The 16,361-nt window shown below is 43.2% G+C and overlaps 1 protein-coding gene across 3 annotated transcripts in view; it reads right to left on the bottom strand.

The window, feature by feature from the left end:
• The window catches only part of usp43a (ubiquitin specific peptidase 43a), a 92,524-nt gene extending 76,602 nt beyond the window's left edge, over positions 1 to 15,922 (bottom strand). For 2 of the 3 annotated variants that reach the window (XM_010872980.3, XM_010872981.3), the window contains exons 1-2: positions 14,881 to 15,922; positions 6,124 to 6,273 (exon numbers count right to left, since the gene is read on the bottom strand). In XM_010872980.3, coding sequence (XP_010871282.2) covers positions 6,124 to 6,273; positions 14,881 to 15,516 — 786 coding nt within the window. In that variant the 5' untranslated portion in view covers positions 15,517 to 15,922. The remainder of the gene's footprint in view (positions 1 to 6,123; positions 6,274 to 14,880) is intronic. The other variant, XM_034294401.1, reaches the window with a different exon arrangement.
• Between the last annotated feature and the right edge of the window lie 439 nt (positions 15,923 to 16,361).

The raw sequence follows: 16,361 nt of genomic DNA, 5'->3' as shown, positions 1-16,361 counted from the left end.
TGTCTCAACAGAAATCGAGACTCATCAGACCAGGCAACATTCTTCCAGTCTTCAACTGTCCAATTTTGGTGAGCTAGTGCAAATTGAAGCCTCTTTTTCCTATTTGTAGTGGAGATGAGTGGTACCCGGTGGGGTCTTCTGCTGTTGTAGCCCATCCGCCTCAAGGTTGTGCGTGTTGTGGCTTCACAAATGCTTTGCTGCATACCTCGGTTGTAACGAGTGGTTATTTCAGTCAAAGTTGCTCTTCTATCAGCTTGAATCAGTCGGCCCATTCTCCTCTGACCTCTAGCATCAACAAGGCATTTTCGCCCACAGGACTGCCGCATACTGGATGTTTTTCCCTTTTCACACCATTCTTTGTAAACCCTAGAAATGGTTGTGATTGAAAATCCCAGTAACTGAGCAGATTGTGAAATACTCAGACCAGCCCGTCTGGCACCAACAACCATGCCACGTTCAAAATTGCTTAAATCACCTTTCTTTCCCATTCTGACATTGAGTTTGGAGTTCAGGAGATTGTCTTGACCAGGACCACACCCCTAAATGCATTGAAGCAACTGCCATGTGATTAATAAGATAATTGCATTAATGAGAAATTGAACAGGTGTTCCTAATAATCCTTTAGGTGAGTGTATGCCTGGATGCACACTTAAAAAATCCACCAGAAACAGTCGCAATATAACTGTAAACTGTTTCATTTCAGGCTTACGATAATGCATTTACTAGGGGTTTTGGCCAGTGAAGTTTTCGTCTATATGGAACAATTCATAATGCGTACTTGTCTTCACCTGCGAGGAGATAAGAACTCGGGACCTATAGTTCGCAGGTCTGCTGCTCTAACCACTACGCTATTTAACAAGGGTCATCGGTCTGTCGGTTGGTCAGTCAGTCAGTCCTCTTGGCCAGTCAGGCAAAAAACTATTGTCCATCCTGGAGACGCAACATGTTTTTAAATGTCATAACCTAATCATTCATTTTTCCCCCCTATCATTAAACAGAATTATATTTCAGCTTCCTCTTACTGAAAGCACAACTGAAGGAGGTGGATAGTGCTCGACAATTCAAAAGCATGACTAAGCACTTTGCCAATATTCTAAATACATTTTAACTTGTCAACTGATTAAACTCTAAACATTTTTCTCTTTCTCTTTATTTCTTAACAAACAACAACGTTCTGAAATGCAACTCCATTAGGCCAAGGGATTTATATAATGGTTGATCATGAAAAAGAGAGGGAAGAAACGTTATATCATACTGTATTTGACATAAATGCTTGGTGCTCTCGGCCCTTCCTACAACCTATGTTGTCCTCTTGCATTTTAATAGTCTACCACATATTGACCGTGCAGGCTATGGTGAATAAGGAATAGGCCATTTGGCATGTTGCCTGGCTAGTTGCTCACTGCAAAGCATAGAGCTCAGTCAGGCTTCAGCTGTGCCTGTCAAGTTCAAATACAATAAAACATTGTTTTTGATATCATGATGTCAGCACCATTGACCATGGCTGTCAAGCATTGCCAATTGACGATGTTATCTTCACGTTGCCCAACCCTTCTGCCAAACATTTGTTTTGTGTTTGCAGCAAACTTTAAATAGCTTTTTGGGAAACCTGCATAACTTCATGAGCTAGGTTGTCTGTCCTTGCAATTAGTTTGCATGCATTCATTAGTATTTACCTAGCACCTGCTGTGGGAATTCCTCAGTACATATTAACAATTCTTATTTTCTTATAGTAAATTAATGTAGTCCTTGGGCAGTCTGTTTCTATTAATGCTCTGTATTATGCCTGCATAGTTATGTTTTAAGTTTTGAAAATGTGCTACATACGAAAATAAACAAATAACTCAATATAGTTTCAGACCTTAAGATTCTGTTTCTGCAGGAAGAGTGTAACAATGGCATTTCACAGTATTTCTTAGTGGACAATGTTGTGATTGGCTGCGAAATGAGTCTATAGTTTGTGTTTTCTGTAACTCATGTCACCTATAATAAGATCATCTAACTAACAATATTAAATGAAAAACTAATTTATAGGTTCCCTGAAAAAAACATGTCAAAGCATTGGTTGCAAAAACATGCAAACACACATCAAGATTATCACATTATCTTTTTCGCAAGATGTTCATTGGTTGATTTGGCTGTGTACTTCATATCAGTGTTTTGTTGAAAGATTAAAATATTCTATAACTTCAGCTTTCTGGCAGAGACCAGCAGGATTCATGCAAACATATCTTAATCTTTTTTAACTATCCATTTTCCCATCTATTTTGACCAGCAGCCCGATAACATGATGCAGCTGCCAACATGCTTGACAGTAGGAACTTTGTACTTTGGGTGAAGAGTAATGTTGGCCTTGCTCCATATAGATCTTTAGGGATTAAGGCCAAAACATTCTACTTTAAAACATTTTCCCACATGGGATTGAATTAGTATTTTGTACAGACTTGGACGTCCTTTTTTGATTCTGTCTCGCCACCTAATACCACACCAAAGTGGATAATAATGATTGTAATATGCAGGGAGTGGCCATTCCCTGCCAGAAATCCCTGCAGCTCCTTTTATGGTTGTTATTGGCCACTCGTAGCCTCCCTAATGAATATTTGTAGGGTCATCCTGATCACTGAAATGTCCTGGTGGTGTTGTCTTGCCATTATTTCTTAATGATGGTCTTCAGTGTTCCATGATACATGTAATGCCTTCATAATTATTTTTTATCCTTCACCTAATACTGTGGATTATTATTTTATTCACCAATATTTTACCAGTTACTTCAGACAAGTCAGAAGTAAGTCTCTGCATGCAAGTCCAAGTCAAATCCCACCTTTTAAGTCCAAAGAAAGTCCTTTTTGGACTTTATGGACTACTTTAAATCAGCAGTTGATAATCTACTACACAAATACTGAATTTCAACATTTATTATAGCAAACATGCATTTTACGGTACGTTTAATTGAAGTGTGATCATGTTGAGGCTGGGGCCAGCCTATTCTATATACTATCCTATCTGCCATTAGCCAAATTGTCTGACAATTTTACATAGGTTATCCTTGAGCTAACAGCTATTTGTGTTCTGTATGGTTATATGTGTTAGCTAGTTACACTGAACAAACTTTTGTTCAGTGTATTAGCTACTGTAACTAACTAGCTGGCAAAGATTAGAAACAGGCCCAATTATTGACAGTGAGCTAACATTTGGCTTCTCACTGAATGTAAAAAAACGTTGTAGCCAAATGCTATTACGAATGGAACCTAAAGTTACCTAAGTGACTTTCAACTTTAATCGCTTGAGCTACCAGACCAAAGGAAGGCGGGAAGACAGTTTTTTTTCTTAGTTTTAGCTATTCTATATTTACCTGTAGTCCAATGACTGCAAGTCCAAGTCAAGTCTCAAGTCTTTTGAAAAGATCACAAGTCAATTTATTGGTGACTTAAGTGCGACTTGAGTCACCAACTCTGCAAAAAACACATTCTTAGGTACAGCTTCAAACTTGAACTTCTGTTAGCTCCTCGTGGACCTTGGCTATCTCTATCAATGCAACCAAGAAACTGTCAAGGAAATCCTACAAGAACAAGGTTAATCAGAATCTCTTAAATTGATGTCAGGAGATGGCAAAATACCTGTGTACACAATGGCACAGTTACAACCCTGATTTTAAAGGGAATCCACATAATAAGGCATTGACATTTTTATTTGTATAATAATTCTTTACTTAAACATTGTTAATTCCAAAACATACTAACAATGTTTTCCTTAGGATATAGGATAAAGGTCTGACATGATTTGTCTAGACTATAGACTTTAAATAAACAAAAGGTGCATTTTCAATAAGGATGTGTAGATCTCTTGTATGTCCTGCTTTCTTTGTCAATGCACTTCCATGATCTGGAGTAGCACACCGGGGATAGCAGAGCGGGAAGGAGAGAGAATGCCACTTCAACAGCATCTCCTGTTACTCACTCACTCTCACACACACACACACACAAACACACACACAAACAACACACACACACACACACACACACAGGCTTGTTTCAGGGGCCTTGGTAGCTAGATTCATTGTTCCCATTGAGAAAGGGACCAGGATCATCAGGGGAATAGGATTCTAAAGAGTGACAAAAAAAACAAGTGCAGTGCTATTTTACGATTCTATTTAGGCAAGGCAAAAGCAGCCGAGTAGCGAGGCTGTTCAGCGGGACTGGCATTCCTCAGCCTGTGGCTATGCACCACTAGTCGGCTCTTCTAACGAGGGGGTCTGCTCGTTAGGCCAATGACCTGCCCCTCATTAAGGCAGATGCTGTACTCATCCTTGCTGTTGTCGGGCACATGAAAGGATTTGGGAATTTTGCTTTGTCTTCATTGAGACAAACTCTTTCCATTTGCTTCTCTATTGAATCTCTTCATGCTCATCTGAGAATGAGGAAAATACATAAAATACATAATCGTGGGAAGATCCTGGGTCGTTGGGGCAATTTACTCAAACAACAGAGGTCACATAATTATGTTTCACACAGAATGTTTTGCTTTTTAACACAGAAAGAAGTGTGCCTTGTATTGAGATGAGATTCAGTTTTAAATCGTAAGTTCCAACTCTTTATTTTTTTAAACAGTTATCCAAAAGTCTGATTATCTGAACCGTAGCTACATGCTTTCTCGTCTCAGCCTTTCTGCGCAGTGCGTGAAGTGCGCGACAGGAAAAGCTGCGAGTTGCAGTTCTGTTGCTAGGTTACGTGTCCATGCTATTAGTTAACATTGTGTTACTTTTGTCCCATTTGTCTCTCCTGTACTACTGTAACTTTTCATAATCTAACAACCAAGACTAGCTAGCATGATATTTGACAGTTATGCAACAGTATGCTGTCACTTAGTCACTAGATCCTAAAATAACTAAACTGTAAAACACTTTAGACTCTGTTCTTTTGATTGCTATAGGTCGCACCAAATAACATTTTGTTAATTATTCCCAGAATTTTGGCAGGGAGGTAGTCCACATTGTCAGACCATGTCATTCTAGTCTCTGTGACAACAAATGACAACAAATGAAATCCAGAGTTAGTTAATTTGTTATATGTAAACATGAAAAAGGAAATCCTATTCAAATAAAACACTCAGTGATTAATTATCGATGTCCAGAGTTTGTAATTCTATCTTACACAAGGTATTACAGCTTTTTTCATGAGCACTGTCTATCAAGCAGCCAAAAATCACAACAATATGGTTCAGATTCCATCAATGAAACCGGTGATTTATAAAGACCTATAGAAAAAACATGTTCACACAGCCTTTTCTTTCCTGCATCCTGGGGCATCCAGCACCACGTTTATTACTAAAATAAGATCACAGGAAAAGATTTTTGAAGGCTCTGTGTTTTGGAAATGCAGACTTCTTAAAGCTAATGCAACCTCTTTGTGAGTATGATAAACACACGCGGAGACAATAAAACCACGGTGCAACATGAGCAGCCCACTTACAATATTCAGGCTTATGCCACCATGTGCTTCACAGCATCCAAAGTGCCACTCTCAGATCAACAGTCCTACTCTGCATCTTGTTGGCCTGCGTTCACAATGGCAGCCCAGTTCTGATACTTCTCCAACGGCTGATCCTTTGACCAAATCGGGTCATCCCTGAAAGTGGCCGGACGTGAAATGTTCAGAGGGAACCACGGAAAGCGTGTGCGCCCGACTCTCTGAGCGTGCCCGGATGTGTGCCGTTGTGCCTGCGTACGCGTGTTCGAGGGCCGACTCGCTCGCGCGTTCCTGCGCGGGACCCAGGTGATACGGCGACTCAAGCCTCTTGCACCTCTTAACATGCGAGCAAGGAGCTATTACCAGCCGCCGCTACATCACCTCTGCTCTCACACGGCACAGCTAAGCCTTCCGAAGCTGCTGTCGTAGAACGAGCTCACACAATTACACAGTCCCACCATTAGCCAAAAACCTTCCCCCAAGATTGCACCTCAGCTACGGTTTATTTACCATGCGTTGTGACTCACAGTCATAACACAGACCGTTTTAGCTCGGGTGGACGTTGTTATTAGGCGGAGGTGTCAAGGCGAGCCACTCACTTCCGGGCTCCATGACAGATAAACCTCACCGCGCTGTTCAGAGCTTGGCGTGTTCCTACCTTCGCGTTGGCTTTGATCTTGCCGCCAGCTTGGTTGTTGGAGGAGGGGTTGGCATCCTCGTGGACGCGGTCCAGCAGCCAGAGAAGGAACTCCAGGGCATCGTGCTGGGAGTTTCCCCTGAACTGGGAGCCGTACTTGGACACAGCACTCTGGGGATAGACATGGAGGATATCAGTGGCCGACAAAAATTGTTCTCTAAAGGAAAGACAGGAAGGAGATCAGATAAGCACTAGAAAAGAAACATCAGAGAGATTTCCAGCGCAGTCGATCAAAGTCCTCTATTTAGGGGACTTTGTCAGGTGGAATCAACTCTTTTGACAAAAGACACGAGCTATGACTTTCCAAGATACTACCGTTCAAAGTATTTCTGTATAAGGAACTTTGCCAGGTAGAAAATAAACAACTTTCTCAACAGGATGTTAAAATATGCTTTTTATAAGCACCAGGTATGTACAGTAAGAGTCAAAAGTTTGGACACACCTATTCATCAGTTATTTATTTGGTTTTACAATTTTTTACATTGTGGAATAATACTGAAGACTGAAGCTATTAATATAACACATTCAGAATCACGTAGCGACCAAAAAAAAAAAAGTGTTAAACAGATCAAAATATAGTTGATAGATTTTTCAAAACAGCCAAGCTGTACCTCGGACGACAGCTTTGCACACTGTACGTCCAGGTGGCTACTTCTCATTCCCACCATCCCTCCTTCACACCCTTTTCCCTTCTCTATCCGTCCTCAGAGTGACAGAGTCTGGACTCTCCTCCGTGCCTCATTAAGGACCGCTGCATCACCCTGCCGGTGGTCTAAATATAAACACGGTGGGGGGGTGCATAGCCCCCATTCTACCTGAGACAGACCCACTAATGAGCTTAATCACTGCGAGTGGGGAGGGGGCGAGAGGGGGGCACTTGGTTCACTGTGGCTGTACCTGAAATACCATTCTACTGGCTTCAGTGGCAGCCTGTATCCAGACTGAACCTCTTGGCCTGGTAGAGAAGAACAGGGCCGCTATGCTACGTTGAGCCATTAACTCAGAAAGGGGAAAAGGGAAAAGCAGCCGGTGGTAAAGAGAACGGTGGGGAGGGGAGAGACAGAGTGGAGGTCTTTGTGACCATGGTTACGGTGGGCCTCCATTTTTGGAATGCAGAAACCTGATGACATCACAGACCAAGCTATGATGGCGTTGCTGGAGGGGGCATAAGAGTCATTCCGTTTGCCCGTTTCGTTGATATCCTGAGGTGATCCTGCAGTGCAACATTACAATTTAGTGTGATGAAAAGCAGCTCTGTTGCTAGGTACCCTGATTGAGGACCCTCAGTGCGGAGGGCCATTCCAACATTCGTTAGCTTGCTGACGGCACCATGTTGAAAGGACCACCCGACTAGTGGGCTAACAATGGACGGCCCGTTTCTATGTGTACAATCGGTCTCTACTCTGTTTGCAAATAACAGCCGCCCAGGCAGCTCTCATGCAGAAAACTTTTTGAGGGCATCTGATTGGTCAGAACACACCGGTGGGACAATCTGGACAGAGTCCACCTCATCACCATAAACATTTCAATGTAGGCTATGTGGCAAACAACAAAGCACCAGGGGGATTCATGTATGTTTTTTTTTCTATACACATACACCACCCCACACCACCTTTACTTTTCCACCCGCCCTATGCCTGACAGAAGGTCACGGAGTAACCACACTGCAGTGGTTGGAAAAAAATCATTATGTAGAATGATGTTTGTTTCAGTAAATCTGTATCCGTCTCAAGTTTTCACCCCTACGGCAAAACCACAGAAAGACAGCTAAGACACCTGACACTACCGTTTAATAACCAGCCATTAAACTGCCAAAACAAACGTGATCTAGTGTTTTTGTCTCTGCATGGAGCATGGGAATAATAATCCAGGCTATTTGGAAAGACTGGAGAGATTTGAGAGGATCTGGGGCAGAAAATGTGTTGGTTGGGACACTTGTGATCGGATAGCCAGAGGTTATTTCTTATAAAACTATGTCATGAAGTAGAAATGTGTTTTACAGTGATAAGGAAAGTTTTCAGCTTAGTTTTTTTGGTTGGATTAAACAATGTCTCCTTCCCTGTGCACTTTTGTGCTACAGCAGGAGATAGCAAACCATGTTTGCAAAATAGCTGTTTGCACTCCAGTTACATTCCGGGCAGCGCTGGTCTCCATGGAGAAAATGTACACCTTGCTTCAGATCCCTAACCACAGTAAACATTGCCAGACTACACCGTGCCTACGTTTTCTGCCATGTCACAATGGCAATATGCCACGGACTCTCTCCTGAAGAGGGGAGAGGCAACGTTGGGGTACAGAATCATCTACAGGAAGATCCAACTAGAGGGAGATAATAAGCTAAAAGGTGTGCTCGCTGCCGCTGTCAGGATCTAGTAAAACAAAATGCAGCTCGGGCCATTAACCTGCCCAGTCTCCCAGGCACCAGACACAGGGTAAAGGGTTTATGGACATATAGGTAAGGCTAGCAGTGGATTGCTTATAAACAGTAGTAGCCGCAGCATATGCGATGAGTGGAAGTGTGGGTGGGTGTGTGTGGGGCATCAGCATATGCCTGTTCATGTCCTGTATTGTATGAAGCCTAACTATCTGTTAATGTCTGGGCAGTCTAGTGTACCGTATGTGCATTTATTCAGTACTGAAGGGACAAAGGAAAGAAAACAGTCACAATCATTTCATTTCACCGTCTTTTATTTGGCAGCCTTGTTTAACAGTCAGTTTCAGGCGCAACCCCCTTCTGTAGCCATGGACTCACTCCTACTCTAAATCACCTCCAGTATAAACAAGAAAAGGAGAACAAGAGCTCTACCAGGAATGCGCCATACATCCCAAACCCAACACACCCCAGCCTGTCACTAGGATGGAGGACCATGAGGGATTTATGACCAGACCTCGACTTTCCTGGCGGCATCGGCTGCTATGGCCTTCAATGCCCTATTGAATGGTCATGATGACCTCGCAAATAATGTGCACCTTGAGGCCACTGTAGTCTGTGTTCTAAAGCAAATAACATTTCCAGAAATTGTTAATTCACTATGTAGCGAACACAGCTATTTAATTGGGAAATTACCAACAGCTACATACATAAGCCCAAGGCTTATTATTTACCTTTGATTCCGTATCCCACTTGTGTGTTATTATATTTTTTCTCTAGAAATATTTTTTTTTGATAGAAAAACAACAACATTGGACCTCACCGTAAGTTCACAATAACACTAAAACCACATCTGAAGACCACCTGCGGTTGGGAAAAAGTCAAAACATTTAGGCATTTGGGGTAAATCCAGATGCCTTTCTGCCAGGGAAGCACAGGCTACTTGGCAAATTGACATTTAATCAAGAACCTTTCCTCTACTATTGCATTACCATAATCGCTAACGACTACACACATTGTGTTAAAAGCTGATCTACTGATTTGTGTTCTTGCAGGCTTAAAAAACCCAATATGGTTGTCTCAGACTAGCAATCCAAGTAGCAAGGAATACATGCCAGCACAAAGGTAACTCCAGCTGCATAATGTCAACCAATGCCTTCCTCTCAGACGAGCTCAACACATTCTATCAGTGCTTTGAGGCAGACCCCATGAGCCGAATAGGAGAGCTTCTGCAGCTTCAGATGACCAGGTGCTCTAGCTTTTCGAGGCCGACATGAGGGACTCTCGCAGAAGAGTGAACACTTACAAAACTGGAAGTCCAGATGGCATCCCATGTCTGGTCTTCAGAGTGTATGCCAACCAGCTGGCGGCTGTCTTTTACAGACATCTCCAACCTGTTCCTGTCACAGTTTATAGTTCCCACTTGCTTCAGAAAGAACACGCTTCTCCCGCTGCTCAAGGAAACATGGTCCTAATGACTTTCTCCGCCACATTCACCCCTGTCATCATAAAGGCATGACATGGCTCATATCAAAGCAGATCGACCGAATCATTGGACGCAGTCACAACAGATCGGCAGAGGATGCTACTTTCCTTGCTATGCCCACAGCCTCAGCACACCTATGTGAGAATGCTTCTAATTTACTGTTCAACACTACTGTTCCCTCCAAACTCGTCATCACTGCCTGCATGCCACACTGTGCAACTGGATACTGGATTCTCTGATAAGCTGTCTTCCGGCTGTGAGGACTGGCTATAACCCCTCCTCCTCCTCTTCCTCCTCACTGAGTATTAGTGTTGTTAACCCATAACTGTGTGGCTCTGCACAACACCAACTCCCATCATCGAGTTTGGCTGATGACACCACGGCTGTAGACGTGGTAACCAACTACAACGAGTCAGCCTACGGGGAGAAGAGAAGCAAATTTGAATTGTGGCTCCAGGACAACAACGTCTCCCTCAAACTTTAATTGTTGACTTTCGGAAGCAGAGGAGGAAAACAGTCCACATCAACGGAGAAACAGCAGAGGGAGTCAGCAGTTTTAAGTTTCTCTGTGTCCACACAGCCAAGGATTTGTCATGGATCATCAACCTTGTCAGGAGGGCTGAACAGCAAGCCTAGTCCCTAACGTGACAAGACATTTTATCAACAAACATTCACACCCTCATTCGCATTCACACTCTCATTTACCATCAGACTGGGACTATACTGAAGCTTAGGGTCTCATTCTAAGATGCTACGAGACAGTTTCTATCTGCAAGCCATCAGACTTGACCTGTACGACCAGATACGTCATGCCAACAGATTTACGCACACGCACACATTTGTACAAAGACACACACATGCTCAGACACACTCCAAATAAATATTATGTAAATACTGTGGCCTGTGGCGTTCCTCAGTCTGGGCTAGTGTCTACGGAGCACGTGTTACTCTAGAGCAGGTTCAAGTCCCAAAAAGCCCACTGCTCTTTCAGAAAAACACTCCTCTTGTCTTTCCCCACTATGTCTATCTAAAAATCATATTAATAAAAATAATAATAATATATATAATAATATATATATATATATATATATATATAAATAAACAATATTATTTTTTTATATATCTAGTCAGGCAAATACTCCACAATTACTTTGTTTAGTTACAATCATTACAATTTTTTTTTATGCTGTTGCTGTCTTTTTTTTTTATCACACCCCTATGTAGTATCGTAGAGGTACAATAACGTTGTGTGGTTGAGTATACTAGACATACGACCATCAAAAACGTTCGCATTGCCCTGAAAATCACAACAGTCCCAGCCTGATTACAACATTACAGAAGCTTCAGAGGTATTGATGTTGACCAACACACAGTCCCAGCCTGATTACAACATTAACTAAGCTTTAGAGATATTGGTGTTGACCCACACACGCTCCCTGCCCCCCCACAGGTGTTTCTGCCCAGCTGGAATGAGCCAGGGTGATATTCATCACAGTCATCACTGACATTTAATTTTTATGCAGCCAAGCAGCCTTGTGTTGCAGGCTGGTGCTACTCTCACGTCGCTGATTAGGTGACTGATCAGACACTGACAGGTTGTCACTTAACACCTCCCCCAACCTCTTCACCCCTCCCCCCCCTTCGTTCCCTCCCTCACCCAATCAATTTCCTGCACTCACTAATGCCTCTTCCTCCTAACTTTTCCTAAAACCCCTAACTCCTTCCCATCCTCTCTCTCTCCCTCCCTCCCTCCCTCACTCTCCATCCTCTCTCTCTCCCTCCCTCTCCATCCTCTCCCTCCCTCTCCATCTCTCCATTCCTGTCACTCACCATTCCCAGCGGAGCCTCCCCCCCTTTTCTCCTCTGGTCGGGGCAAGAGAAACACAAACCTCAGCTCACTCACTGCTGCCCCGGCTGCCAAGCCTCAATGCCCTTCCCCGTCTCCTGACTCTCCATGCCGGACGCCCCTGTCAAAATTGATGACCGAAAACTCATCCAACTGTTCAATCCTGATTAATCTGAGTTTATATTGTATGTGAGTTCACCTTCAGAGGACTGAAAAATGTAAATGGCTATTTGTGACGGCAGAGGATGTAACAGTTTGGTTGTTAGAAAAAAGGCTCATGTGTTCAACTCCAACCACTATTTATTATGGCAAGACCACGTAAAATTCCGAATATGAAAATGTATGCACTCAGTACCGTAAGTCGCATCTGCTAAATTACTTACATGTAAACACTTATATGTGTGTCCTATACAGACATATATTCCCTAAAAAGTGTACCACTTTTGAACTGGACTATGTGGGCCATAATGTGACATTTGGGAGGCGGACTCTACAGTATGACTTGGACAGTAAATGGGCCATTGTGTGTTAAGAATGAGGGCTTGAGCTGTTCATTTACTTATTTCAACCTTGTATCATGAGGAAGCTGTGGCATAGAAACATCCAAAGGCTAGAAATGTCCGCTTCATTTTCCACCTATAGATTGGGGTCATAGTAATGCCTAACAATGAAATGAACGATACTGTAATTTTAATTATGGTGCAGAAAGTTGTACAAAGCTCAATGCATTTGTTGTATTCTTCAAGAATCAACGGCTGTTAATTAAAATGACCAATAGCTGTAAATATTGCAGACTTCTCCTTTTACAGTTTTTGTGGCATTCCCTTCACTGAGATAAAGTGGAAAGTCTATCGTTCCCACCCCCTTCCACATGATGGGGTGGTCATACAGCCCAGACTACTTGAGATTGATTCGTCTTCCCTCGTTGTTGAACCTAGACCATAAATCATGTGGTGTAAAATATGGGAAATGTGCTTAAATCGCACTGCATCCCACCAACATATTTCTTTCTGGCTGTTTTTCATTATACCACATTTTGTCCAAGCTGTTTAGGTATAATAAATTAGTAGCTAGCACCCGGCTTACTGAGTCATGAGGAGGCATGCTGTTTCTAACGGTTGTGTCACTGAAACGCTGTTTTGTGTGTGTGTGTGTGTGCGTGTGTAGTGCAGGAGAGAAAAAACTGACATGTCATCAACCAGTAATTGTAACTCAAGTAAATTTCTGAGTTGAAAGGCAAATATTGAAAGAGGAAAGGTGTATGTAAGTGGGTACTGTAGGTCTTGAGAACAGATAAAGAAAGCACAAACATGAGCATCGATGCTGTGCCACCAAGGCTTCCTGCACTCCAAAACATCCGACGTGACTCCCACTCACACCCACCACCACCTACATGGGAGTCACGGAGAGACACATGATACAACCACCACCACGCTCGCCAAGAAAAGTGTGGGAAGGGAAGCGCTCCGCGAGTCAACTTTTATCTTCACTCGATCAGTCGGCGTTGAACTTGTTTACCAGACCAGTGCTTCTCCTAGTGCTCTTTAAAAGCATACTGACATTGACAATAACAATCACCTGTCAAAGAATCCCTCCTGGGCAGAATCCTTCCCAAAACAAGATAAGGGGATGTGAGTAATGGATCGGTGGGTGTTTTTTTTCTTCCTCTCTGAGTTTTGGAGCTCGCTACTGCACTCTCTGAATGCACCGGTGAAGCTAGCTCAGTAGGGGGTCTTCATCATCTCTTCCTTTCCCTGGCTAAATGCATTGGTCTGTACTGCTGAAGCCGTCAATGTCCTTATCTGATCCCAGAAGGACACATTTAGAAATCAGTGCCAATCAGTCAATGCTCTCCTTATAACTGCAGCAAGAGTAGAGAACGAATAAGAATGAATAAGCTGAAAATACAGTGGGCAGTTGATTATTTGGTAGATGTGAACATAACCTTTCACCCACATGTGTGCAAATCTTTCAAGGGTTCGTGCACACAAAGCTTAATGTACAAACTCAAAAAGGTATCTCACTTTGCTATGTTTTTTCCCTTACATGCTAATGCAGTTATTTAGTAGTATCTAGTATATGTGCAATAGTGCCAAAGTTCCAGAAAATTAAAGTAGGCAATGTAATTCATCCAGGTGCAGGATCGACTAGGCTTCGGGACACCGTGCTACTGGATGACCGAACATGGGCAGGCATCCCTGTGGAGCCAGGCCAGATGTACATATTCATATCACTGGACCAGACAGACACCTGTGCAAGACCAGCTGTCTGGAACTCTGGCCTGCTTTCCCACCAGTCCCTGGCTGCTGTGTTGATTTGGTCTGGCTCACTCTCATTAGCATTTGGTGAATTCAGTGCAGAGGAGAGTTCCACCGCCGTTTCCTCCATGAGAAGGACTACTCCACCCCACACGGCAAGGACATCCAAGGGAATGCTAAAAAGGCTACCGCATAAGTGTTGGGTTTACGGCAGGTGGGAGTCACACAGACAAACACACACACAAACAGCTGATTAGTTTGCAAATGTGTCTGTTGTCTATGAACATTAGGTAATGTAATTTATACCAGAGTTGGACCACATCACACTAAAAAGAATGCCAAGCATGTCAGTTTTGAAACTACCTGTATTGCTAGACAGGTCTACACGGCTCACCTGTTTTGACCGTTGCCCCAGGCTCCTCCCCTGAAACACTAGCATACCTGTCTGCTTACACGGAAATGGAATGTAAGAACTGTCGTGTCTGTCTGACCGTTGACATAGCCGCCAACACTAATTACTATGTAAACGGTCTTACGTAAAATGTAGGATGTGTTACATTATTTTATTTTTTTAAATTGCACATCCAAATCCTCTTAGAAATAAGCGAGTGCTGCGCTGGAAACCACGGAGGGTTTGAAATGTGTGCTCACGTGATGTGAGTCGCGCAGAAGCCGCAACTGAAACAAGTGTGTGAAAATGAACTAAACGACATATTGGGAATTAATAATGAGTTGCGTATTTCCATACCAGACTTACCTTAAATTCCACGGACAACTGAGGCGTATATTCGAAGGTCCAAAGCGCCCGCACCAAGGATGCCAACTGAGTGGTAACCTCACCTCTGGCATATTGTGCGTCCTCGCTTTTTACAATTCCGTTTACTCTACCCTGACACAAATCCGATTTGTATTGTTCTAACCCAAGATATTCAGCCAGTAGGTCTGTATTACTGAGGCACTGAACAACCGCATTCATGAAACAGGTGTTTCCATGATTCTTCAATCCAAGCACACCGGGAGTTTTGTCGCCATAGCACCACGACAGCCTATCTTTTATAGATCCATGAGAAGACAACGTAGAGGGGCTTTTCTTCACCATAATCTCCCTTGAGACCTGAAGTTCATCTTTATTCAAATTCCCTGAGTTTGTACTGAGCGTGCAAGTGGCGCTGTCTCTGAAGCCCCCATCGTCATCCTCGGCGTCAGGTGGCTCGACGTCGCCAAAGTGTGCCAAAGTTCCCAAAGTTTTCAGTATCCTGTTCATAAAATTCCCAACGGACTTCATCGATTTTCTTCTGAAAAGCTTCCCGGCTTTGTATTTCTTCTCATGACGCTTTGTCGATTTGGTTTTCATGGACTGTTTCCGCACCTTATTCTCCTTGTGGTTATCCATGGTTGTTGGATTAGGTAGCAAGTAATGAAAACGAAACAACGGCGAAAGCAATGGTCTCCTACCTGTCTGTTCGTACCCCTCCTCCTCTCGAAACCTCCTCGGTCTCCGCTAATAGATACTGAGGTGGCACCGACACGTTGCCAAGGCACATGATTAACGATGTCCCCCAGACATTCCGGTAATTCCTGCCAGTCCTCTGCGCGTTCTTGTCACAAAGCTGTTTAGCTGCTAAAATAGTGTTACGACCGGCACCTGTAACCAGTGTGTAAGGTGAGTTGCCTTAAACTCCATGGTTCTTCAGTCCTCTGTGGTTGTGAGGCTCATTTCCTCGCCGTTGACATAGTGCTCGAGCTCATAACGCTCGCGGTCTTTTCTCTCCCTCCCTCGCCACTCCGTATACTCAGTGATGGAGTGAGTTTCTGTTTGGTGGATAGTGTGCATTATTCCCGCCCTCCTACTATGAATCGTATTAGCCTGGTTTAGTTTCTATTGAAAGGGACAGGAATGTGAAGCGGATGTACTAGGCTAATTGACATCCTGAACAAGCAACAAGTGTATTTGCCTACATTTAGATGAATGATAAGCGGTACAGGCATTTTGTGCGTATAAAAGCACCCACTGTAACAACATTTATTTTGTATTGAGCAATAGAAGGTTCAGTGTTCTGCACATTGTTTCTCCTTTTTAGCTGCCATCAGTTATTGGCGATAGTAGGCTACTAGGCTAGCTGTGCTCTGTTATAACTGGTCTGAAATAAATAATATAAATAATGATATTTTTGAGATGTGTGTAGGAGCCCCCTACTGTTTTAGGCTGAGAATGTTTGGTCTGGTGATGGCACACCA

The sequence above is a fragment of the Esox lucius genome, chromosome 9 (genome assembly GCF_011004845.1).
Source record: "Esox lucius isolate fEsoLuc1 chromosome 9, fEsoLuc1.pri, whole genome shotgun sequence".
NCBI classification, from domain to species: domain Eukaryota; kingdom Metazoa; phylum Chordata; class Actinopteri; order Esociformes; family Esocidae; genus Esox; species Esox lucius.
The sequence above is the reverse complement of the archived record's forward strand: the minus strand, read 5'-3'. Positions and strand labels throughout refer to the sequence as shown.